The following is a 27,653-nucleotide window of genomic DNA, read 5'->3' as shown; positions in this document are numbered from 1 at the left end:
TCATGTCTGGTATTGTGTCTCCACCTTAGTGCCGGTATCTGTTAGACGTTAAAGCGGGGCATGACACAGGAAATGCTCCAAAGTCTCATCATCTTTTCCGCATGACCTACACATGCTATCACTTGCCGCATCGATTTTACATAAGTTAGCTCGTAGTCGTATGTATCCCGTTATGATACCAAAAGCTATACTGACCTCCTTCTTACTTCCTTTCAGCCTCGTCTTCTCACGATCTGGATCCCCCCATAGGATTTTCGCCGTCCTACCCACCGTTTCGCTGATCCACAATGTTGCATGCGCATTCGTCATCCAGTTCCTTAACTAGAACTGCGTCGATCCGAAAGGCTTCGAGTTAACCATGTTTATAGACGGCAGTTCTTTGGCCTTCATCCCTAAATCGTCTGGCCTTTCATTTCCCCTTACTTTGTTATGGCCCGGCACCCAACCGATGCGGATTTTCCCATCCTCAGAGAAGGCGTTAATCTCCTTCTTACACTGCAAGACTCTTCGTGACCTTACCGTCCTGGTTGTTATTGCCCTTATGACAATTTTAGAATCGGTAAAGATGTCAGACTCGACGCCCTCGCGTTAACGCCACACCACTTCACACATTTCATAATCGCCCGGATCTCCGCCAGCAGGACCGTATTATGGTCAAGCAGTCTAAAACAGATCTCAGTCCCTGGGTTCTCAATGTAAACCCCCAGCCCCACTCTGTCCTCTAGAAGGTTAGGTCACTTGCGAAAACATAAAGTGGATAGGCCCCATGAACATGATTCAGGATGTCAAATTTGCCGATTGAAAATGTCATTAAATAGGAGAAAACGTAAACCCAGAATGACTGTGAAAAGGGAACATGTTGACATTTACAATGCCTAGTACTGCCAAAAATTATATTGGCTAATCGCTTGGCTTAATCCTATTCAGTGAATCCTGAGATGCTAGGTAGATTTCAGAAGGTAACGTCATAAGCCCAGCTAAAATGTTCAAATTTCAGAGTTGTATCCAAATACTCTCTTATGGCAAATGGTTTGTTTAGATTTTAAAATTTTTCAAGATTTTGTTTATATTTTCACAATTTTAATTTTTGTACATACGATTGACAGTAGAGTGGGAATATCTTTATCGTTTATTTCGTTGTTGTTATGCTTATGGCTTTTCCTTCTTAAATCTACCTAGGTTCTGTTAATATGGATTGTACGATCTGCCTTACGGTGTAAACTTCCCTCAAGAAATGTGCTTGAGCAAAATTCGCTGGGAATTGACAACACCGGTTACTCGCGAAGCGAGGTTTACATTCCCAGTGAATGAATCAGTCAGTTCTACCGCTTTCGTTACAAAAAGAGACCTAATGTATTTAACATTTTTCATCTCGCTTCAACACATGCTCTTAAAAGTTTTATTTTTATTTTGAGCTTCAACTTATAAAGAAGTGTTGTGTCCGTAATCGCGATTTTTTCCAATAAGAGAAATAACTTTTTTTTTGTATATATTGCGATAGTTGTTTCGCAATATAAATTTATACAAAAAAAAAAAAAAAATAGAAAGGAAAAATACAGAAAGAGAGTGAGAAAAATGAGTAAATTTTAGTGCACAATACATTAAAACACACACATCCCCACGCACGAAAAGGCAAAGCAAATTTATGAAAAGTAAATACGCAAATGATGAAATAATAAAAAAATTAAATTTTTTTCTCTAATTCCTATTGTTGAAGAAGAAAAGCAAAAAGGGGTTAAGCCAATTACAAAAGCTACAACAATTATACAAATTTGAAAAAGGCGATATATAAAATAAAAGTGAAATTGATGACAAGTGCAAAAAAAAATATAAGTAAAATTGTGCCCGACTACCAGCAGCACTAGTAGTTTTGTCGAATGGTTGGTTGCTTGGCTGGTCGGTGGAGAATACAGTGAAATAGTGGCAAAGTAAACGACGAGATGTCATGTACATAACCCCAAAAAGTGTAGTGGATTTTTTCTTGACTAGGTGTTTTGTTGTTTTTTTGTTTTAATGAGCAACGATTGTGGGGCCGTTGTGTCAATAAAGGAAATTACAATGCAAAAATCATAATTGCTTTACTTTTATCCAACAAAACAATACAAAGGCTCTTATAGTGATGAAACAAAGGAATTTCTTGAATTCTTCGTATACACTCGTGTTTTTTTCTCATAGGCTTGTTGGCTATCTGCTGCAGCCTTCTTGCTACCGTCCCCATATGAGAAAGTGCAATTGAAAGAAAAATATGTGTATGTAGATGATGTGGAAAATATATACTACACCAACGTGAACATACATGGTATAAACTAAAAAAAAGTGATGTGAAAAATAAAGTGTCTTGTCTCTCCTCCATAAAAATCGGTACCATGTGTGTCTGTCATGGCGAAGCCCCAATCGAAGGAGGAAATCAATTCCTTTTTACACTTGCCAAAAAGGAAAAAATCGATTTTTGATTGAGTGATCTGTGAAATTTTGTGTGTGCTTCGAACAGGCAATTGAAAAAAAATCATTCAACGATCGTTATTTTTTTTTTTGACGAAGATAACAAAAAAAAGTCATGACCTTCATCATTATTTTGTGTTTAATTGAACCTGATTTTGTGCCATGAATTTGGTCTTGTTACTGTGGCCAACATCAGTTTTGCTATGCCACATAAAGTTTAAACTTATGGACAGACAGAGTCGTTGTTTTGTTTCTTTTCCTCATTCAGTGTTATATTTGCTTTTTTCCTATATTAACAGCTGCTGTTTGCGTCAGCTGAGTTACACTGTTTTTGGTCATTGTTTGTTTGCATGTCGTCGTCGCGGGCATGTGGTGAATGTATGTGTAAGTCAAGCAATCAACTGAAATTGAGGAAAACATAGCTAAGCAATAGGATTGCTGGTACTTTGATATTAAATTTACTTTACACAATCTTTCCACCAGACTTTGCCAAGTACAAAATGTTTCTCTTTTATATAACGGCCCTGTTCGGCACTCTCCTCTATCCTTGTTCATATGAGATACATCCCTGTTTTTGGCAGATTTTGTCATATCAATACAGCTGTCAGCTGATTTTTTGCATCGTGAATTCTTATCGGCGACATTAGTATTGAAGTTGTTTAAATAATTTGTGAAAAGAGTAAAAACCGCAATGTGCAATGCAAATCGCTGAAAAGTGCCAAAGGAAACAAAGCTCAGACATTGAAAAACGGAAAAATATATGAAATTATGAAAAGTTTGTAATTGCTAAACTGTGCTGCTTCCCTATTGGTTAAATGATATCATAGGGAAACTCTTTGCCAAAGGCATGCTGTGTAGCACTGTGACAACATTGGGGTACGAGAAAACTTGGCTTCTGGTCAACACGTTATATAGCCAATCCCAAGGCAACCGGTTGTACGTACCAGATTAACCCGATGGAGTCCTTCATCGGCAAGGCCTGCCTCCTCAATGTATAACACACTGCTACAACAACAACGCAATATAAATCGGCTGCCTTGTGATGGTTGTTAAGTGGTTGCATATGCTGAATACATAACCGTAACACTTTTCTACGCACTGTGGTGTATAGTTTAGTTTCGCCTTAAAATCTGTCGAGAATACCAAACACATTGTTGTTGTAGCCACATGTCTATATGTGGAGGTGACGATACTCGTCTAGCTCCTTTAACTGAGCATGTTCGTTCCGGTCCAAAGAATCGATCGCCGCGGGAACATTATAGCCATTGGTTATTTAAAATCGCCAATAACACGCCTTGTCATATCGAGAATTATAGACACTCAATATGCAAGAGTCGGTGCCGCACGGCCTCTCACTGAGACTCTCCGCACGATACCGGTATTATCCGGGACTCCAATTTCAGCTCCTCCGTATGGATCATTCAACTAGCCTCAACCTGTGGAAGCGCCGGTTAGCTCTCAGCTAATCTTCTCGTGACAACAATGAGCACCAAACAGATTAGAGCTCAAAGTTCCAGCCAGGGTGGTGCTCATAGTTATCCCTCGCCCGGACTAACCATGTTTATAGTGGAAGTTGTTGCACGTTTTGAGTAACCATTTTTGAGCTATGTTCAATCCCTAACTAACAGGGAAGGTTAGGTTAGTTTTTGGTTGAAAGAGGTAACTGTAACTCAACATCTCCGGTAGCTCGCAGATAAGCTTTTCTTGATAACAATGAACACCACACAGATCGGAGCTCCAAGTTCCATCCAGTGTGGTGCTCATATTTATCCAGTGCCGAGACCAAACACGTTTTCAGTGATAGTTGGCACGTTTTGTGTAACCATTTTTGAGCTATGTTAATTCCCCAACTACTGGGGCAGGTTAGGTTTTGGTTAGAAAGAGGTAATTGTAACTCAATAACTGCAAAGAGATAGTACTAGAGGATAAGCTTCCATCCCCAAGAGTAGATTTAGTTGTGCTGTCCAAAGTATTCGTCAATGTGATAGAGGAACAGGGGTAAAAACTCATGGCAGCCGATTGTGCATACCGGATTGATAGGGCTGCCGCCTCGGAGTACAATACACAGCTACAACAACATCATTAGGAACTGGGATATGTATATTTCAGCCAGTTAAATCTTGAACCTAAGGTCTGGTAATTGCCTTACTACTAAGGACATTTAAATGGCTGCTGCGAACTATGCCTGGGTTGTTTTTCTGGAAAGAGACTTCCAGACGGGAGGTACTTAGCCTTTTCCAGGACAATGCGTAGTCGGTGAGTCTAAAATGTATAGTGTATTGAGTTCCTTGGAATTAGCATATCATCTTGACTTCTGGACCGGGCAATCGTCTTTGCGGTACTGAAGTAAAGACGACAATTTCGAAGCATAAGCTTTTGCCCGATCGGACTCTGGTGTGGGGTTATGAAAGATTGACGCTGGTAAGGAGATGCAAAGAGCATCCTTGCTGATGAACATGCGAATGGAGCGTGGCCAAAGCTCAGCGGCCATTTATTACGCGGAACTAGAAGTTACTAATGTTGTTACAGTATGTTGTGTTCCGTCTTTCGTCTTCTTGATTCTGTTGTATATCCATATCAAGGAATTCTGTAACTATGCAATTGGGGTGCGTTCAGGGGAATCAAGGTCTGTGTCGCGTGGGTTTCGATAGGCAGTTAAACAGGTGACGTTCGTCGTGTGGTCCCAGGTCACAATCAGAGGAGTTGAGCCGGCTCCAACTGCCGGATCGTAATTAAGCCAGAACTACTCTGGTTTGCCAGGGGAGGTCAATTTATTCAGGTGCAATGCTCCCATTGCGGCCGTCCTCCAAGGACGACATTCTCCCGATTGCTATGCGTGAATGTCGTCTAGACCCGCTTGATATGGCGTTTGATCTATAGGTTCTCTTTTGCAGGTCTGAACCTCACGCTTTATATCATGTAGATCCACCTTAAGGCTTCTGGGTGGAGGATACATGTCCACAAGATTATGATTTCAATGGTCCTTGCGATAACAGTCCAGAAGGTACAGCATATAGTTAAGTCTTCGAACGGATAAGATCTTTGTCACCTAATGGAGGTGGTCTCCACGTGAGAACTGAGGAGGCAGCTTTTCGCAGTTCGAAGAGCGAAGTTCTGACATATCTGCAATTCACAGCAGAAGGGATATCCCTCTGACGCTGTCAATAAGGTTTCTTTGTCAGTACCCCAAGTGCTGCCAGCAAGTGACTTGAGGACCGTGTTTCTACTTTTGACTTTATCGCAAATTGCTGTGGCATGTGGGGAGAATGCTTAACAGCTTTGACAGCTCAAATGTGACACCAAGTATTTTGGGACACTTGATGGTCGGAGTCGTTTCTCCATCGACTATCTTATTGAGCTCATTATTCACTTTCCGCGTATTTGTAGTGAACAATGGGGCTGAAGATTTGGTTGTAGATATCTTCAACTTTCTTGCAGCGAAAAAAGCGGCAAGTTCGTTTAGATAGAAGTTTAACCTAGCAGATATGAATAGTGCGTGGGGGGCCTGATGACATGGTCGTACAATTGTCTCCATATGATATAATCTCTATGCCATCTGGAGGGGTTGGAATTGAGGATAGGCTGAGTTTAAACAGTGCCGGAGACAACACCCCACCTTGGGGAAATTCATGTTGTTTTTGTTGTTGTGGCAGTGTGTTGTACACTGAAACGGCTGCCATTGACGATGAAGGACTCCATCAGGTCAATCCGGTACGAACAACCGGCTGTCGTGGGATTGCGGGAACTCCCTGTATCATTCTATGGCGTTTCGACTTCTTATACCTAAATTTGCCCTTGTTCCTTAGTGGAATGTTCATGGGCAAAATTTGCATTTGCATACCTGAATTCCACAAACGACTGGCGACCTCACAAATAATTCGCGACCCAACGTTTCTGGTTTGGATGGAGGGACGTGTTGGCGATGTCCTGAAATAGTTCGGCATGGCCGATCGCGTCGACTACCTTCGATAGGTCCAATGCCACGAGGACCGTTCTATCAAATGGCCTGGGCTGATTGAAGCCATGGCAAATGTGTGTGGTGATGGCATGCAAAGCAATTCTTGAGTTATATACAGTCTTGGAAATCCATGCTGATGCTCGGGGAATGGAAATTCTCCAACGAGTCTTGGGAGGAGTATTCCCTCAAGCGTCTTGGCTACTGGCGAGAGAAGGGATATCGGTCTGTACGACTCCCCCTTACTCAGGTCGTTTCCAGGCTTCAGAAGTGGGAGCACTTTACCCATCTTCAAGACATGTTTATACACTGAGGCGGCAGCCCTTACCGATGAAGAACTCCCTCGGGTCTATCCGGTACGTACAACCGGCTGCCATGTGATTGCAGACATCTACCCGAGTGTTCAAAGACAGGTTGAGGACAGTTGTAAAGTACTTGATTCGAGGTAGATCCAGATTCTTCAGCATCAGTGTATAGATACCGTCGGGGCCCAACGCTCGATGATGATTTGGAGCCACGGATGACATTCGTAACTTCGTCCACGGTAAATTGTGATGGCTGTCCAACAGCTCGAAGACCATGGATACGACAAATGACTTTCAACAACCTGGCGAATCTCTTCGGATCAGCCATAGTTACGTCGCCAAAAGTGACTGAGGTCCTGTCTTCTCTTCTGCCTAAACCGTTACCTAAGTTACATTGCTACAAGTGTTCCAGCCACCAATTCGGCTTACGTTCGTCGATTACCCTGTTTATTTCCATATTTAGCTCATATTAAACTATTCAGGAAGTTACTTATCCTAATCCTAAAATATTGAACTAAGACCCCATAAAGTATATATATTCTTGATCGTCATGACATTTTAAGTCGATCTAGCAATGTCCGTCCGTCGGTCTGTCGAAAGCACGCTAACTTTCGAAGGAGTAAATCTAGCCGCTTGAAATTTTGAACAAATACTTCTTATTAGTGTAGGTCAGTTGGGATTGTAAATGGGCTGTATCGGTTCATGGTTTGATATAGCTGCCATGTAAACCGATCTTGATCTTGACTTCTTGAACCACTTCCAACAACTTTGTTGAGTATGGTTGAAATCGGTCATTAACTTGATGTAGTTGTCATATAATCCTATCTGGGGGCTTGGTTTTTGAGCGTCTAGAGGGCACAATTCTTATCCGATTTGGCTGAAATTTTGCACAACGTGTTAGGTTATAACTTCCAACAACTGTATTAAGTATTGCTTAAATCGGTCCATAACCTGATACAGCTGTCATATAAACGGATCTTGAATCTTGACTTCTTGAGCCACTAGAGGGCGCAATTCTAATCCGATTTGGCTGAAATTTCGCGTGATGTGTTTTGTTATAACTTCTAACAACTGTGCCACATATGGTTAAAATCGATCCATAACCTAATTTAGCTGCCATTTAAACCCATCTGGGATCTTGACTTCTTGAAATTATGTACAACGGCTTCTCCCATTACCTTTAACATGCGTGTCAAATATGAATCGAATCGGTCTATAGCCTGATACTGCTAAAGGGTGTCCACTAGAGGGCGCAATTCTTACTCGTATTGTCTGAAATTTTACCATAACTTGATATAGCTCCAATATTACAGCAATTCTTTTCTTTTATCCTCTGTTTGCCTACAAAGAGATATCGGGAAAAGATGCGATCTATGGTGGAGGGTATTGAGATTCGGCCCGGCCTAACTTAGCACGCTATAACTTGTTTCCATATTTAGCTCATATTCACCTATTTAGGAAGTTACTTATCCTAATTGCCGGCTTGCACGGCTAACAGACATCGGTACTTGGGGGCGTGGTATAGAAAAATCTGCAGGATTTGTTGTAACGAGGAGAGTTTTAGAGGTTCGAACATTTTTGTGTCATTGCAAACAAACAAATCTCCCCGTTTCTGGTTTTCATCACTAAGGCCATTCTATACTACTGTAGAAGCCTGAATTGGCCGACTGGGTTAAGCTTGCATTTATAAGGCTCCTCTCTTAGTTTTTCGTTCTCAAGATGTGTATCGCACTTTGGTGGATAATATGTCCATTTTCCGGCTTGTTTTTTCTTTGCTTCTCGTTTTTAGGGTGGACACAATAAACCAAAGGTCTTCGATTCAAGCGGCGTGATCTTTGCCTCAGAAGTTTTAGACCATTTATTTATTTATTCCTACAATGAAGTTCTTGAGATTATTTGTAGAGGGTTCTTCAATATAGGGTTCATGAACAAATTTGCATATGTAGTTATATTACCGTTATATTCTGTGTTTTGCATAGTTTATTTTGACATTCCCAATCGTTGCCGTATCTTTCAAAAAAAACCAACAACACATTTAACGATTGGGCAACTTATTTTCGTTATAACCTCTATCCTTGTTTCTTCTTTCAATTACAGCTGCCTAAGAAGAAACAAATAATAGAAAATTACAAATTGAAAAAGTGAAAATACAAAGACACAAGAAAAATTTGAAATTAGTTAACCACAAAATAAAGCGAAAACATTTCAAATGATTAGCAGCGCACAATTTCTGTACAGAGCTGTTGCCATTTGCTAGTGTCTCAAGACATACACATACACAACAACGATATAAGAAGAAGAAGAACCAACTGGAAGCGGTCGTAAAAAATCTCACAACTGGATAGCTTCCGGCAACATTCTATAGCAGCATCAACAATAACAACAACCATAACTCTTTAAAACGCCATCAAGCTCCGAAATCCATCATTTTCATCGTCTGTCGCACGCATCAATTGTGATCTCTAGCCTAAAGCATGGATAGCTATGAGGATGAGGTTGTTGCACCAACAACCACATCATCGGAATCGCCTCTCAAAGATTGGCGTGTAAAATTTTTAGCTGACACCTTGGATAAAAATGATTTCATAGAATTCTTTCAAAAAGAATCCAGGCAGTATTTTGAACACGATACCAGTGGTGCGGGTAAGTACCAAATTTTTATTTTATCATAGCTTCCTACTAGCCGATAAAGGAGTTATGTGGTTTTGTACCATTTAATTTAAGAATTTCGTCATTGTTTTAGGTACAATTTTCATATTTGTACATATTCTTCGAACTTCTACAGGGAATATCTTTAGATCTTTTTCTGTTTTTGTTGTTATTGTTGTTGTAGCAGTGTGTAGAATACTGAGGCTGCAGCCCTTGACGATGAATGACTCCATCGGGTCAATCCGGTACATACAACCGGCTGCCATGTGATTGAGATCTTTTTTCTGATCGTTTGTTGTGGTCAGATATGCTGACTGCGGCAAATGTGAACAATCCGGTTGTAAGTACCGGATTGACTCGATAGAGTCCTTGCGGCTGTAGCAGTTTATTATGTTCTATCTTTCGTCTGCTTTATACTGTTGAGTGTCAAGACCCAGGAACTCTGCTACTAAGATATGGTGCGTCCACAGGGATCTGGGTCTGAGTCGAGTGGGTCTGGCCAGGCAGTTAAACAGGTGACGTGTATCGTGCGGTCCCTGGTTACAATCGGGACATACATCTTGCACGTCGGCATCAATCCTTGCTCTGTCGGAGTTGGGGCGGCAGCATCTGCTGGAACGTAATTGAGCCAGAACCACTCTGGTTTACCGGGGGAGGTCAATTTCTTCAGGTGCAATGGGAGGCGGTCGTTCTCCAAGGACTACATTCACTGTTTGACCTGTTTGATATGCCGCTTGATCTAGAGGTTCTCTCTTGAAGCCCTGAACCTCACGCTCTAGATCATGTAGATCTACCTAAAGGCTTCTGGGCGGAGGTATTGCTTAGACAGCATGTAGTTATGTCTTCACACTGGTAGGATCTTTGTCTCCTGATTTAGGTGGTCCATATGAGAACTGAGGAGACAGCCCGTCGCAGTTCGGAGGGCGGCATTCTGACAGATCTGAATATAAATCCACTTTCGTGTCACAAAGTTGACGAGACTACACTGGCGCTGCATAACTTACCACAGACCGGCCAATTGCTTTGAATGTGTCCAACAAGGTTTCTTTTCTGCACCCCAAGTGCTGCCAGCAAGTGACTTGAGGACCTTGTTTCTACTTTTGACTTTATCGCAAATTGCTGTGGCATGCGGGGAGAAAGTGTTAGAGCTGTCACATGTGACGCCAATTATTTTGGAACACTTGATGGTCGGAATCATTTCTCCATCGACCATCGCAGTCAGCTCAGTACTCACCTCACGCGTATTTGTAGTAAACAATGTGACTGAAGATTTGGTGGCAGATATCTTCAGATTTCTTGCAGCGAAGTATAAGGCAAGTTTGCTGAGGTAGACATTCAACCTATCGCAGATGTGTGGCTTGATGTCATGATCGTACAATCGCCCGCATATGATACGATTTCTATGCCGTCTGGTGGTGGTGGAATGGAGGATAGGTAGAGGTTAAACAGTGCCGGAGATATCACCCCACCTTGGGGAACTCCCTGTTTCACTCTACGGTAATTCGACTTCTTATCCATTAATTCCACAAATGACTGGCGACCACACAGATAATTCGCGACCCAGCGTTTCAGGCCTGGCTGGAAAAAATTTGCCTGACCGTGTCGAATGCCTTCGATAGGTTCAGTGCCACGAGGACCGTCCTATCACATGGCCTGTGCTGATTGAAGTCACGGCAAATGTGTGCGGTGATGGCATTCAAAGCTGTTGTGCTATGCAGTATTCGAAATCCATGTTGATGCTCGGCGAATGGAAATTCTCCTACGAGGCTCTGGAGGAGTAATGCCTCAAGCGTCTTTGCCACTGGTGAGAGAAGGGAGATCGGTTTGTACGACTCTCCCTCACTCGGGACCTTTCCAGGCTTCAGTAGCGGGATCACTCTGCCCATTTTCCAACCATCGGGAACTTTAAGAGTGTTCAAGACAGGTTGAGGACAGTCGTAAAGTATTCCGTCGGGGCCCCACCGCCTTAGATGTTTTGACGCCACGGATGACATTCGTAACTTCGCCCACGGTAAATTGTAACGGCTGTTCATCGGCTCGGAGACCACGAATGGCTCTCCTCCTTGCCCTGTCACTCTCGTTATGCACTATAAAATGACGGTTGAACAACCTGGGGCATCTCTTCGGATCATTCACCGTTATTTCGCCTAAAGTGACTGAGGTCTTGTCATCCCGTCTACCGGGATTCGAGAGTTACTTAACAGTAGACCACAGTTTGCCTATATCGGTGCCTAAGTTACATTGTGTTCTAGCCACAAATTCCGCTTATGTTTGTTGACTACCCTGTTTATTTCCTGATTCAGTTCGCTGATTCTGGGGTAAGTGGGGTCCATACCACATATCCCATCACGTTCTTCTGCGAGTTCCACTGCCTGCGCCGGGAAATTGGGCCGCACTTGGGGTATTCGACCGGTTGGTATAAAGCGAGCGGCTGCTGCGTAAATGATGTCTCGGAATTTCTTCTCGGGCACTAGCACATCAGAGGGGGGTTACAGTTCATTGAAGCGGCGATTGGTATACTCTCTGAAGCCAGCCCAATTGGCCTTCTTCTGATTGATAAACGTCCGGCGCTCAGAGGGTATGAAGGCGGGTGGTCGGTCGATGGTGAGAATTATGGCGAGGTGGTCTGACTCCAACGAGATGACGGCTTGCCAGGATATGTCACTCAAGAGTTCAGGGGATGCAATGGAAATATCTGGCGAGCTACTGCACCTCCTCGTAATCCTTGTGGGGGCATCCTCATTCACCGTGCAAAACGTGGAGCTTTCAATCTGCTCTGCCAAAGTCATGCCACTCTGGTCGTTTCCTAGGGGAGAATGTCATGAAATGTGATGCGCATTAAAGTCTTCTAGAACCAGACGCACTTCTCGTTTGACTTTTGGCTGTGTATGTTGTCTGGCTGTGAAGAAAAAATTTTATCGTGAAGCATCGTGGTTGTTCTAACCTGTTAATACGTGTTACACATATTATTGGACTCCTGTGGAGCTCCTAGATTTACTGGAAGCTGTATTTTTTATCAATTTTAACTGGAAAAAGTGTTTTTGGTGTTTTGTGGTGTGAGTGGTGGGCAGCCTGCTTGATTGGCCGCTGTGGAGGCCGAAATGAATGAGAAGGAGGAGAGGGCTGGGCCCTCGGAGACGCTAATTTTGTGTCGTATAGACACAGAAATGAAGAGAAAGAATTTGACGAATTCCAGAAAGAATGAAAATATTACCTTTACTGGTAATGGTGGTGGTGCAGCTACTGTTAATGGCGTGTGTGTGGCAAATGGTAATGGTGGTGTTTGTGCTAATGAAGACAATGTCAATGCAATTGATGCAAGTGGCTCGAATGAAGTGGCGATGGATGGTAATGAGGTGAGGAAAACAAGGAGGCGAGAGGAGAATGACGTGAATGACCCTAAGAAAAGGAGGATTAATGACGCTGATGTAAGATATACCCCAGAGCATTCAGGTGAGTGTTTGGTACTAGTTGATACATCTGAGGCAGATGGAGTTAACAATAAAAAAATCAGGAATGGCTTGTATTTTATATCTAAAATAAAAGATTTGAAATCGGATGAGTTTCAAAAGATTAAGAAGGTGGTTGCGATAGGGGTTACCCTATACAAGCTGACTTTTGATGATTGGGAGTCTGCGAATAAATTTATTGATAATGATGAGTTGAGGAAGAGGAAGTTGAGGCCTTTCGTGCCTCGGAACTTCATTGAGACTTTTGGGGTTATAAGGGACGTTCCCCTATGTTATTCTGAAGAGGAGATTATGGCTAATTCGACGGCTGGGAAAAAAATAACTTCGGTAAGAAGGTTTACTAGAAGAGATGCGAATGATCCCACTGTGTTTCATCCAACTGAGACGGTCAAGGTTGGATTTGCGGGGGATGACCATCCACAATGGATTATCTTTGAAAGGACTGTGCTGACTGTCAGGACCTTCTATCCGGCAGTAAGGCAATGTTTTAACTGTGGAAGGCTAGGGCATACCAAACAAGGATGCAGATCAAGAAAACGCTGTATTAAGTGTGGTAGCAATGAGGCGACTTGTGGAGGTGCTTGTGAAGAGAAGAGGTGTATTTTGTGTAATGGAAATGGCCATGTGGCAAAAGATAAGGATGTATGTCCAATTTGGCTGAAAGAAGTTGAAACGAACAAGATTATGACAAGAAAGAAGATGTCAAAGAAGGAGGTTTTCGATATGTACAAGAACCAGAATAGGTTTGATTTATTAGCTGATGATGACCAGTTTCCTGAGATTATGGGGAACAGGAGGACGAACAAGGCCACCAACGGCTGTGAAGACAGCAGAGAGAGGGAGGTAAATGAAATCCTTACACCGTACACCTTTAATTCCGTAATGAAGAGACAGAGGAAGCCCTATATTCATAGACCTGGAGCTGAAATGCATCCAAGGATGTTTGGTGAGTCTCAGCCAGCCACGCCGGTGTACATGACTGATGCAGTTAGAACTTCGGAGCTGGAGAAGGTAACGGAAGAAATGTTAATATTTATGATGGATTTTTTGAGAATGACAGGCAATTCGATGGCAGTGGATGCCATGAATCATTTCGCTACTCGACTAAGCAAGTTTGGGGTGAATACAAATGTCCCTGTAAGCAATATGTCTAGCCATACCAGTAGTCATGGTAAAGATACTACAATATAATGTGCAGTCGTTAACCAAAAATGGGAATTTTGTTGAGTTTTACCTTAACAACTACAATTTTGATATTGTGGCACTTTCGGAGATTTTCTCGGAGTGTCCTAATAAAAGAAATAAACTAGCCAATTACAACTTGATACAGCGATTTAGAAACGATGGCTATGGGGGAGTGGCCATTGGTTTCAAAAAATGCATTAGATTCGCCAATGTGGTATTTGATTCGGAGTATGACATATTGATTACTAAAACTACAAGCCTGAACAAGAATTTGGTGATTGCCTCAGTGTACTTTCCACCATCCCTGCCGCTTGGTGTTTTTTTGAGGGAGGCTGGGAGATTATGTTCCTTTTTGGAAAGGTTTCAGAATGTGGTGCTAATGGGAGACTTCAATGCCCGGAATGCTGTGTGGGGTGATACGATTACGAACAGGAAAGGCAAGGAATTGGAGGTGATCATTAATGACTCCAGACTCAAGTGTATCAACAATGGCAGCTGTACTTTTAAGAGGAATGATGACACGGATGGTTCTGTCCTGGATCTGACTTTTGTGAGTGCTGATCTGGCAGGTGCGTGGGAGGCCAGTCAGGGTTACCTAGGAGGCAGTAGACATTTTCCCGTAACGGTCAGCATTGAGCTGACTGGGGTGAAGAAGACGAAATTTCTGTCCAAGAAAAAGCTGATGCAGTCGTTGAGTAAGCTTGAACTAGAGCCAGATGTTGGTCTGATTGAGAGTGCCATTGGAAATGAGATGAGCTATGCGATGTGTGAGGTGGAAAGTGCCCGTTCCCCCAAGTTCTGGTGGACAGAGGAACTCAAGAGACTCTTTAGAAAGCAGCTGGCTGCTACCAAGAAGGCTAGGAAAGATCCGAGTTACAGCAATCTAGAGTTGGCAAGGAGAGAAGTGGAATTGTGGAAGAAGAGGGTAGCTGAGGTGAAAAAGGAAAGTTTCCTGAACAAAATTAATGAGATTAACCATACTCCCAATACAAGGGAGGCATGGAGATTTATAAATAATGTCAGAGGACGAATGAATCCCCAGAGGGCTTTGTGGAATGAAGAAAATAATGAAAAATATTTGGAATACCTGAAGGGTCAAGTTGTGGATGCATTAGGTAATGCAAGGAGTGTTGCTGTGGAATCAGATTGTGGGACGGTAGAGCCCTTTGAGTTTGAGGAATTTGAAAATTGCTTAATGAACAAAAGGATGCGATCTGCGGGTGGGCACGATGGTGTGACCTATGCAATGTTAAAGGCGCTGCCAGGAATCTCCAAAAGGGCAATTTTGATGGCGTTGAACAATGCTTTTCTAAGTAACGACATTTCTGACAACTGGAGAACAATTAAGATTGTCCCAATTCCTAAACCCAACAAGGACTATAATGACATTGCTAGTTTTAGACCGATCTCCCTCATTTCGGTCTTTCTAAAATGCATAAATTTAATGATCAAAGACAGGTTGATGGACTATGTGAAGTCCTGTGGTGCTGTCCCTGCTAGATCTTTTGCATATTTCAAAAACAGGTCCACTAATACCTGCATTAATGAATTGCTTCATAGAATTGCAATCCTTAAGGCGAATGGCTTTAAGGTAATACTTCTCTCCTTGGATATAAGTAATGCCTACAATTGTGTGGACATTGGATTATTGCATGACATACTAACTGATCTTGGTTTTAATGAATGGTACTGTAGCTGGATATATAACTTTCTCTCTTTAAGAGTATTGAAGATGGGCAGGAAGGAGGTGGTGATCAGGAATGGTATCCCTCAAGGTAGTTGCCTTTCACCCGTTCTTTTTAATCTTTACACGGCAGGCCTGCACTCACTGGAGGATAGAAATACTTTAGTTTTTCAGTATGCAGATGACTTTATTCTGTTGTCATTTAATCGGGATTATGACCTAGCTTTAGTGAACCTGAAAAGTAAAGCGACTCTTTTTCGGGACAAATGCGAAAGATTGAACCTGTCCTTCAATCCGGACAAGTGCCACACCATGTATTTTGCTAAAACCAGCCATAGAAAAGTAGATCTTGTGTTGGAAGGGAGGAGTGTTGAACATGCAAGACAGATAAAATTTCTGGGAAGGCATATCTCGTGTTCACTAGCGGTGAAAGGGCACTATGACTCCATTAGGCCGGATGTAGGAGGAAGAATTAATATGCTGAAATGCTTATCGTCTATAAGAGGGGGTCTGCACCCTAAGACAGCTCTGAATGTGTATAGGAGCCTGGTCAGGTCCAAGTTGGAGTACTCCAGGACGACTACGGCGCATAGCCCACAGTATATAAATAAGCAGATACAAAGGATGCAGAATGGAATGCTAAGGAGATGTTTGGGGGTGTCTAGGTCGACCCCTGTGCACGATATTTATGCCCTGGCCCATGAATTACCCCCTGAGCACAGAGCGGCTCTTCTTACGGTCAAGGAGTTGCTCAGGCTGCGAAGGGACAACTTTTACCTCTATGACATGGTAGCTGACAATCCCAGGGTTAAATCCAGCTACAGTCATGTATATAATGAATTTAAGGATGTTTTTGACCGGGTTGGGGATATTATATGTCCGATTGCCTCTAAAAAGATCTCTGTTACACTCAACCGATTATCAGACAGAAAAGAAGCTACTCCTAAGGAAGTTATAAAGCAAATCTACAACAAAGAATTCTATGAATATAAAAATAGTGGCTTTACGATTTTTGCCACAGACGCCTCCCTATCTGAGAATGCTACTGGATGCGGGGTCTTTGTCCCCACTCTGGGGTACAAGTTTTATTTCAAGATTGATTTCAAGGCCTCCTCTACATTTGGGGAGCTTTGGGCGCTATACAAGGCCTTAGAGATTGCCGTTGAGGATGGGCATGAAAGATGCGTGTTCTTCACAGATAGCCTTGCGGCCTGTAAGGCTCTGGGCAGTAAGAACATTGATGATTATGTGGCATCCCTATTTCATCAGAAACTGAACTTGTCTGACATACAGGCATGTCATGTGGTCTGGGTTCCGGGACACTCCGGAATTGATTTCAATGAGACAGTGGATGAGATAGCCAAGCAGGCAACTGAATGTGGTGCGCCGATGGAGGCCGAGCTGTCCCACAAGGAGGCTATGAATATTATAAAGAGAAGATTATGGGAAAGATGGAATGATTGTTTTGCTGAGACCTCGAGAGAAAAGGGCAAATTTTTCTATCGCCTGTACAAAGATGTTACTGAGAAACCATGGTTTCTCAGGATGAACCTTGATTCGGCTGAGGTGAGAATTATCAACAGGCTTCACACGGGACATACGTGTGACAAGGTTTATTTGCACAAAATAGGTGCAATCTCCACTCCGATTTGCGACACGTGCTGGAAGCCCGGTACAAGCCACCATGCCATTTTTGAATGCACCAAATATGATGTGCTCCGTGGGAACTATACTTTTTTTAAACGCCACAAGGATATTGAAGCCATACTAAGTACCAAGGAGGTTAATACTTATAAAGCACTCGTTGCCTTTATTGTAGAAGCGAAGATTAATTTGTAAAAGTTACTATCCCTTGTTTGAGAATATAGGGATACTCGATTAAGCTGTGATTGGAACTGTGATATAACATAGTGCATACGTTATAGTATGCGATCGTTGACAACTAATTATACTTTATGCCAGTTTACTGGCTAGGATTATATGGATTTTACCACCTAAGACACTGTGATAATAAATTAAGATTTTCAACATTCTCTTTTAGCAGCGGGCCTGCTTCGTTTTTAATCAAACACTATTATACCACTCACACTGGGTCTTGGAGCTGTCTCCCACTGCTGCTTGGTCCAACATCGTTTTATCTACACGCCCCTGAGGGAGGGGTATAGGAGAAGCTGTTCATCTGATGTAGACTGGGTCTACATGCAGTAGTTAATAACCTGGCTTTTGGTGCCTTATAAGCATCGCCATAACTCAACCCACAACCCAAAAAAAAAAATAGAACCAGACGATTATGGCCAGATAGTAACCCACTTATGTCGGGGTTGTAAGCCTGGCCATAAATCGGGACACAGCTACCAACCGGCGGTATGTACACGTTGTATAGCTCTATCTAGGCAGTACCGGACTTGACTGCTATCCATATGCACTCCATATAGGGGTCACTAGCGCCAGGCGCAGGCGAGATGGGTCTATATTGCACAGAATGGTGTATTACGAAGGCCAATCCCCCATTTCCATTCCTTGAGCGATCCTTACGTAGCACATTGTATCCGTGACAACTGTGCAAGCTGCAGTTGTTGGTCAGCTTTGTCTCCTGGATCGCTGCGACCAAAATGTTCTTCCGTCTCCGACTAAAATCCACAATCTCATCGATCTTGCCCCGGAGACCGTTGCAGTTTAGTTGCAAAAATGATACACTTCCCGGCACACGTCTGGCAATATTGGAGCTGGGATGCTGCTGTTGCGTATATTGCCGCACGGGAGAGGTCGGGGGGGTCACATAGTCCGACGACGAGGACGCAGAAGGCGACGACGCTTGTGATCCACTGCTGGCTATGTTCGCACAGCACCTTGCGACATAGCCAGTATGACTATACTCCGGTAGTGAAGTGAGGCCAGGGCAATGTACCCACTACATGTACCGGTTACACCTCACCGACACCGACCGATGATGGAGACGGTTCTGGCAGACGGAACAGAACCAGGGTCCTTGGGGTACTCCATTCTGAAGAGATGACAGTTCTAAAAGATGTCCATCAACTTTGACAATAATATTGCGACTAGAAAGGAATGAATGTATTAACTTGAGGGTTCTTGGGGCGACACCCCAATCATACAGCTCTTTTAAAACAAAATATGACACGACTCTACCGAAAGCCTTTTCAATATCTTCAGACACCACTAAGCTATGTCTTCTTGCTGAGAGATTTCGTCTGAGTATGTGCTCTATTTGGTGACCAATGCTAAATATGTACTCCGTGTTTCGGGATGAATGCGTGCTGCTTTTCGAAAATGAAATTTCTGCATAACTTCCATAATTTTGAGGAAAGGATTTTCTCTAGTACTTTGGATAGCACTGGTAGAAGTGAAATCGGTCGGTAGCTGCCAAGTGAGTTGATTGGTTTTCCTGGCTTTGGGATTGGAGACAGCCTGCTTGAAGTATATTGGTATAAAGGGCTGCAAGTCTTAGCTAAAACGAAGTTGGGCAGTTTTTAATCGTTGTATAAGTTATTCTAGGAGGCCACCGTAGCGCAGAGGTTAGCATGTCCGCCTATGACGCTGAACGCTTGCGTTCAAACCCCGCCGTGAACATCAGACATTTTTTCAGCGGTGGTTATCCCCTTACTAATGCTGCCTACATTTGTGAGGTACTTTGGCATGTAAAAACTTCTCCCCAAAAAGGTGTCGCACTGAGGCACGCCGTTCGGACTCGGCTATCAAAAGGAGGCCCCTTATCATTGAGCTTAAACTTGAATCGGACTTCACCCATTGATATGTGAGTAGTTTGCCCCTATTCCTTAGTAGAATGTTCATGGCCAAATTTGCAATTTGCATAAGTTATTCCAAGACTGCTTAGAATTCTGCTTCATTCGAGTAGATCCACTGATTTGCTTAGATCGTTATCTGGCGAAGTGTTTGAAGAAAGGAATTGCTCCAGACAAACTGGTCTGTAATAGAAGATACATTTAGTTAATAACAAAGTTAGCGATTCTTTCTTCAGTTCTTAACTTTTTTGTTATCTTCTACCACATAACCACCATTAGACATTAGGATTGTCCTTCAATTATCTGTATTAGTTTCATGTTGTTGTTAATTTTCAAGAAAACACCTTTTCATTAACAACATTTGGTTGATTTCGAATCAAAGTCGTCATGTATTAAATTCCAGGTGGCAACAACAACAATAGGATACAATTACCAAACATTTTGTCTTAGTTTAAAATGTAGCGATGGAATTGGTTAGCCACAAGACAAGATAACAAACAAAAACCAACACTTATTACAGTTATTAACAGTTGTGAATAGAAGTTTTAAAAATTATTTAAAATATGACAAGTCATTGTTTTTCTATTGTTTTGTTAGTTTTTTTTCTCATTGTCTAACAATGTTTTGTGGTTTTGGCATGGACGAACTTGTGTCAACGTTGTTGTTGTTGGGGGCGGGCGACTAGAGTCGTGGCATATTGAGTTGCATTTATTGTCTGTGCCATTGGCAGCAACATTGCATGATATTGCAACAATGGCCATTTGATGGCTGCTTGTTGTGATGCCGGTTGTGAATTGCGAGTTAATTTTGAGGCAACAACTGGAACTGCGTGCGTGTTGGTTGCCATTGTTTTTGTTTTTGTTCACTCCAATGTGTGAATTTTGACTCGCGTTTGTGCGCATATGCACATTTTCTTTGGGTTTGAAGGATTTTCCGTAAACAACGTAAATAACCATGAATTTCCGTGTAGTAAACAAAAGCACTGTACATTAGGGTGGTTGTTGTGTATAATAAAATGAAAATTTACAAAAGCCAAATAAAAGCAATTAAATTGGCGTTTAAAATGTTTTTGTACCATTTTGAGAACAAAGCCATTTTCGCAATTTAAAATTGTTTTATGTTTTTTTTTTTTTATTATAAATGCATGTTGGTGTTTTTTGGTATAATCTTGAATCATTTCTCTACTGCGATCCATTGTTCGGTGTTGTGACAATCTCTGGCCAAACAATGACGTTGCGCTGCCGGCTGTATGACTTTGTCCAAGTATTGTTTACTCGAAACATTGTTTCATTATAAATTTTTGTTAAAAGTTTCAAACCGGTTTGGTTCTGACGTTTGTTTAATGATATAAAAGCCGGTTGTTTTGATCTAGACATAGTTATTTATTTTTATTTTTTCTGACGGTAACAATAATCAGCTTCTATCAATGATTTAAAATCGATTTTGCAATGCAATGCAAATTTGCCCATGAACATTCCACTAAGGAACAGGGGCCAACTTCTCACACATCAATGAGTGCTGTCCGATTCAATTTTAAGCTCAATGATAAGGGGCCTCCTTTTTATAGACGAAACCGAACGGCGTGCCGCAGTGCGACACCTTTTTGGGGACAAGTTTTTACATGGCAAAGTACCTCACAAATGGAGCAAGCATAAGGAGGGAAAAACCACCGCTGCAAATTTTTCTCATATTCACGACGGGGTTTGAACCCAGGCGTTCAGCGTTATAGGCGGACATGCTAACATCTGCGCTACGGTGGCCAGAAAATCGGGTTTAATTTGAACTATTTTTACTGAATTGCTGATTGCTTTGTAACTGAAGGTAAGATGCGAAGTTTTCATCTAAGATAAGAGGTTAAGGTGGAACAATTAAAAACAAGTAAAAGCGTGCTAAGTTCGGCCGGGCCGAATGTTATATACCCTCCACCATGGATCGCATTTGTCAAGTTCCTTGAATGACTTTTTTGAATAGAAAAACACCAGTCATAAAAAACACCACCTCCAAAATTTCAGGCAAATCGAGTAATAATTGCGCCCTCTAGAGGCTCAAAATTCAAACTGGGTCGGTTTATATGGTAGCCATATCAGGTTATATACCGATTTAGACCATACTTAGAACAGTTGTTGGAAGTCATACCAAAACGACATATGTAAAATTGCAACCATAATGAATATGAATTTCGCACGCAAGTTATCGTGCTTTCGACAGACGGACGGACATGGCTATAGATCGACTTAAAATGTTATGACGATCAAGACGAAATGACGGATTGACGAAATTAGTATACCCCCCATCCTATGGTGGTGGGCATAAAAAATATTTTTAGTTGACTACAGAAAATATGTCGGGAGACAAATTTTCTATAGAAAATATGTCGGGAGACAAATTTTCTATAGAAAATATGTCGGGAGACAAATTTTCTATAGAAAATATGTCGGGAGACAAATTTTCTATAGAAAATATGTCGGGAGACAAATTTTCTATAGAAAATATGTCGGGAGACAAATTTTCTATAGAAAATATGTCGGGAGACAAATTTTCTATAGAAAATATGTCGGGAGACAAATTTTCTATAGAAAATATGTCGGGAGACAAATTTTCTATAGAAAATATGTCGGGAGACAAATTTTCTATAGAAAATATGTCGGGAGACAAATTTTCTATAGAAAATATGTCGGGAGACAAATTTTCTATAGAAAATATGTCGGGAGACAAATTTTCTATAGAAAATATGTCGGGAGACAAATTTTCTATAGAAAATATGTCGGGAGACAAATTTTCTATAGAAAATATGTCGGGAGACAAATTTTCTATAGAAAATATGTCGGGAGACAAATTTTCTATAGAAAATATGTCGGGAGACAAATTTTCTATAGAAAATATGTCGGGAGACAAATTTTCTATAGAAAATATGTCGGGAGACAAATTTTCTATAGAAAATATGCCGGGAGACAAATTTTCTATAGAAAATATGCCGGGAGACAAATTTTCTATAGAAAATATGTCGGGAGACAAATTTTCTATAGAAAATATGTCGGGAGACAAATTTTCTATAGAAAATATGTCGGGAGACAAATTTTCTATAGAAAATATGTCGGGAGACAAATTTTCTATAGAAAATATGTCGGGAGACAAATTTTCTATAGAAAATATGTCGGGAGACAAATTTTCTATAGAAAATATGTCGGGAGACAAATTTTCTATAGAAAATATGTCGGGAGACAAATTTTCTATAGAAAATATGTCGGGAGACAAATTTTCTATAGAAAATATGTCGGGAGACAAATTTTCTATAGAAAATATGTCGGGAGACAAATTTTCTATAGAAAATATGTCGGGAGACAAATTTTCTATAGAAAATATGTCGGGAGACAAATTTTCTATAGAAAATATGTCGGGAGACAAATTTTCTATAGAAAATATGTCGGGAGACAAATTTTCTATAGAAAATATGTCGTGAGACAAATTTTCTATAGAAAATATGTCGTGAGACAACTTTTCTATAGAAAATATGTCGGAAGACAAATTTTCTATAGAAAATATGTCGGAAGACAAATTTTCTATAGAAAATATGTCGGAAGACAAATTTTCTATAGAAAATATGTCGGAAGACAAATTTTCTATAGAAAATATGTCGGAAGACAAATTTTCTATAGAAAATATGTCGGAAGACAAATTTTCTATAGAAAATATGTCGGAAGACAAATTTTCTATAGAAAATATGTCGGAAGACAAATTTTCTATAGAAAATATGTCGGAAGACAAATTTTCTATAGAAAATATGTCGGAAGACAAATTTTCTATAGAAAATATGTCGGGAGACAAATTTTCTATAGAAAAAATGTCGGGAGACAAATTTTCTATAGAAAAAATGTCGGGAGACAAATTTTCTATAGAAAATATGTCGGGAGACAAATTTTCTATAGAAAAAATGTCGGGAGACAAATTTTCTATAGAAAATATGTCGGGAGACAAATTTTCTATAGAAAATATGTCGGGAGACAAATTTTCTATAGAAAAAATGTCGGGAGACAAATTTTCTATAGAAAATATGTCGGGAGACAAATTTTCTATAGAAAATATATGTCGTGAAAAAAATTTTCTATAGAAAATATATGTCGGAAGACAAATTTTCTATAGAAAATATATGTCGGAAGACAAATTTTCTATAGAAAATATATGTCGGAAGACAAATTTTCTATAGAAAATATATGTCGGAAGACAAATTTTCTATAGAAAATATATGTCGGAAGACAAATTTTCTATAGAAAATATATGTCGGAAGACAAATTTTCTATAGAAAATATATGTCGGAAGACAAATTTTCTATAGAAAATATATGTCGGAAGACAAATTTTCTATAGAAAATATATGTCGGAAGACAAATTTTCTATAGAAAATATATGTCGGAAGACAAATTTTCTATAGAAAATATATGTCGGAAGACAAATTTTCTATAGAAAATATATGTCGGAAGACAAATTTTCTATAGAAAATATATGTCGGAAGACAAATTTTCTATAGAAAATATATGTCGGAAGACAAATTTTCTATAGAAAATATATGTCGGAAGACAAATTTTCTATAGAAAATATATGTCGGAAGACAAATTTTCTATAGAAAATATATGTCGGAAGACAAATTTTCTATAGAAAATATATGTCGGAAGACAAATTTTCTATAGAAAATATATGTCGGAAGACAAATTTTCTATAGAAAATATATGTCGGAAGACAAATTTTCTATAGAAAATATATGTCGGAAGACAAATTTTCTATAGAAAATATATGTCGGAAGACAAATTTTCTATAGAAAATATATGTCGGAAGACAAATTTTCTATAGAAAATATATGTCGGAAGACAAATTTTCTATAGAAAATATATGTCGGAAGACAAATTTTCTATAGAAAATATATGTCGGAAGACAAATTTTCTATAGAAAATATATGTCGGAAGACAAATTTTCTATAGAAAATATATGTCGGAAGACAAATTTTCTATAGAAAATATATGTCGGAAGACAAATTTTCTATAGAAAATATATGTCGGAAGACAAATTTTCTAGAGGAAATCCGGACTACACTCTGTGATAGGAAAGAAGTATAATCGCTATTCCCTAATAAAATGTGCAAATTTTGCAAAAAAAAATGCGGAAAAAAATTATTTTGCTCTCGGTGAGGTTGAAATGGTCGCTAAGGGCTTATTGTTGACCAAAGACTGCACTAAAAAGAACACGTCGAGAAAAGGGCCAAAGGGGGCTTAATGCGCTCTACCCCTGTCGCAACTGGAATAGTAGGAGTTAAATGCTTAGGTCCAGGGACGGTGTTAACGATTATCGAGAATTTGCTTTGCTGCGATGGAAGCCACGGTATCGCAGAGGTTAGCATGTCATGGCTGGGTTCGAATCCTGGCGAGAACATTCGAACATAATTTTCAGCGGTGTTCCCACGGGTATCGGTCCTTTAAATCAGAACGAACTTGCTCAGCTATAGGAGCTTGATGTTGATCTTCACCTCCACATGCAAATGTGGCTACAGCAAGAACTTCAACGACAGCGCTCGAACGAATAATGCTGTCCGCTTGAAATTTTGCGCAGATACATTTCATTGATGTAGGTCGTTGGGGCCTAACGGTTTATATTTAGCTAAAGCTCTCGTGTATACTGTTCCATCGCACTTACAAGCCTCTGATTTTATCCAATTTAGTTTCAATATGGTACGAAATGTATACTTATGCCCTTAAAAGTCGCACCAACTACGGACCAGATATGTCAATCCCATGGCAACCGGTTGTACGAACCGGATTAACCCGATAAAGTCCCCCATCGGCAAGGGCTGCTACCTCAGTGTACAAAACACTGTTAGGTTAGGTTGAATGGGTCGCCCACCAAAAGGGAGTTCACTCGGAGGCCAGTTTGGCCCATTGTGGTACCCTAGAGAGAGAAAGGGAAGAAAAATGATAATGTTAGAACCCGAGCGGGAGGTGAAGAACCGCCCTTCACTACGCAAGCACGGACCTACCTACGCCGGAGCCTGTGTCACCCACCGTCGGAACCATCCTGTTACCTCAACAAACCTCAGGAGAGATACCAGAGGTACGTTCGCAAGTTCACCCAGATCACAAAAGAAACGGTATCCCCATGCGGCCTATGCCACAGTGTCCGGTTATGACCCCTGTCAAAGTACTCATCGACTTCTTATCGAACGCCAGCAGCTCCCTCGTCCTCCTCCGGTCAATGACCGGCCATAGCGCCTTCGTAGTCCGGCAACCATCTACCGTATCCCACCTCGCCACCGACGCCGCCCTGGCTATCCCCTCTACTGTGTTCAGGCAAGACCGGTGACTGGTCCGCCCGGCGCAGACAAACACCCCTTCTGGCGCACTCTACCGCTCTCCCATTTCCCACTGTTTATACGACAAAAACCAGATATGTAGACATATAGATATAGCCCCTATATATAAACTATTTATTTCAGTTAACTTTTGCGCTTCAATATTCACATCAAATGGGCCCATAATAAGAAAAAGCCCTTTTATAAACCGACACCCAGATTTGAGAAACAACTGCCCTTGCTGATCTTAAATAAACAGGTGACAGTCTGCAACCTAACTAACCCATTTATTTTTTTTTTTCATTGTTAGATTGTAACCTAGCAAGTTGTATTCGTTTTCAATATTCAATTGTTTCAAATCGTTTTTGGAATGACATTTTTTCAGCACTCCCTTATTATTTTCATCACGACCAATTTTATTCATATTGCGATGGGGTTGTAATACGTTTTCCGAGAACACTCAAACTGGTCAGTGTTAATGCATCAACAAACCAAAAATCTTTTACAAAAATTTAATAAAATTATCAAGTTATGAAATATGTGTTCAAACAAAGCTGTTTGAGGAATGAAACGTGCAATGAATACAAAATTGAGAAACGGAGTTTACTATTTATTGCTATATTTTAGCTACACACTACACCGCTGTTATAGAGTGTGGTGTAGTTATAACGTAGTGCATTTCCTTGTTATACCTTAAAAGATTTTGATTTTGTCTTCAGAATTTCAACGTGGCATTTAAATACCTAACCATGTTTTCAATAGAAAAAAGTTTGATAATATACATGGGGCCAACCACAATCAATCCCATATAAGCCTGTTGTACGCACCGGACTGACACGATGGAACCCTTCATCGGCAAGGGCTGCCGCCTCAGTGTAGGTGTTTGTCTTATTTCGTCATGGGAGAGGCACATCCCGGAGTGCCTCCTCCGCACGCTTCTGGTCCGTGCCGGGATTGAAAAGAACCCCGGACCCTGGTTCTGTTCGGTTTGCCAGAACCGCCTCCGTCATCGGTCGGTGTCGGTGAGGTGTAATAGGTGCAAGGAGTGGGTACATTTTCGATCTTGCTCTGGCCTCACTTCACTACGGGAGTATAGACATACTCGATATGATGCAAGGTGCTGTGCGAACATAGGCAGCAGTGGGTCATAAGAGTCGTCGTCGTCGCCTTCTGCGTCCTCGTCGTCGGACTATGTGACCCCCCGACCTCTCCCGTGCGGCAACATACGCAACAGTAGCATCCCAGCCCCAATATTGCCAGGCCAGTGCCGAGAAGTGTAACATTTTTGCAACTAAACTGCAACGGTCTCCGTGGCAAGATCGATGAGTCGGAAGAGCATATTGGTCGCAGCGATCCAGGAGACAAAGCTGACCAACACCTGCAGCTGCAGCACAGTTGTCACGGATACAATGTGCTACGTAAGGATCGCTCAAGGAATGGAGGTGGGGGATTGGCCTTCGTGATACACCATTCCGTGCAATATAGACCCATCGCGCCTGCGCCTGGCGCTAGTGACCCCTACAAGGAATGTATGGGGGTAGCAGTCAGGTCTGGTACTGCCGAGATAGAGATATACAACGTGTATATACCGCCGGTTGGTAGCTGTGTCCCGATTAATGGCCAAGCATACAACCCCGACATAAGTGGGTTACTAACTGGCCATAATCGTATGGCTCTAGGGGACTTTAATGCGCATCAAATTTCATGGCATTCTCCCCTAGGTAACAACTAGAGTGGCATGGCTTTGGCAGAGCAGATTGAAGGCTCCACGTATTGCACGGTGAATGAAGATGCCCCTACTAGGATTACGAGGAGGTGCAACAGCTCGCCAGACATTTCCATTGCATCCCCTGATCTCCTGAGTGA

General features: G+C 41.3%; 1 protein-coding gene across 6 annotated transcripts in view; it reads left to right on the top strand.

Annotated features, from left to right (window-relative positions):
* The first annotated feature begins 1,407 nt into the window (after positions 1-1,407).
* LOC106082887 (E3 ubiquitin-protein ligase UBR1) overlaps positions 1,408-27,653 on the top strand; it is a 110,281-nt gene continuing 84,035 nt past the window's right edge. For 2 of the 6 annotated variants that reach the window (XM_013245628.2, XM_013245626.2), the window contains exons 1-2: positions 1,408-1,652; positions 8,800-9,345. In XM_013245628.2, coding sequence (XP_013101082.2) covers positions 9,177-9,345 — 169 coding nt within the window. In that variant the 5' untranslated portion in view covers positions 1,408-1,652; positions 8,800-9,176. Of the gene's footprint in view, positions 1,653-1,913; positions 1,929-2,231; positions 2,250-8,799; positions 9,346-27,653 lie in introns of those variants that run through there. The other 4 variants (XM_059368235.1, XM_059368236.1, XM_059368237.1 and 1 more) reach the window with 4 other exon arrangements.

The sequence above is a fragment of the Stomoxys calcitrans genome, chromosome 4 (assembly GCF_963082655.1).
Source record: "Stomoxys calcitrans chromosome 4, idStoCalc2.1, whole genome shotgun sequence".
NCBI lineage: Eukaryota > Metazoa > Arthropoda > Insecta > Diptera > Muscidae > Stomoxys > Stomoxys calcitrans.
This window is presented reverse-complemented; position numbering and strand designations above follow the sequence as displayed.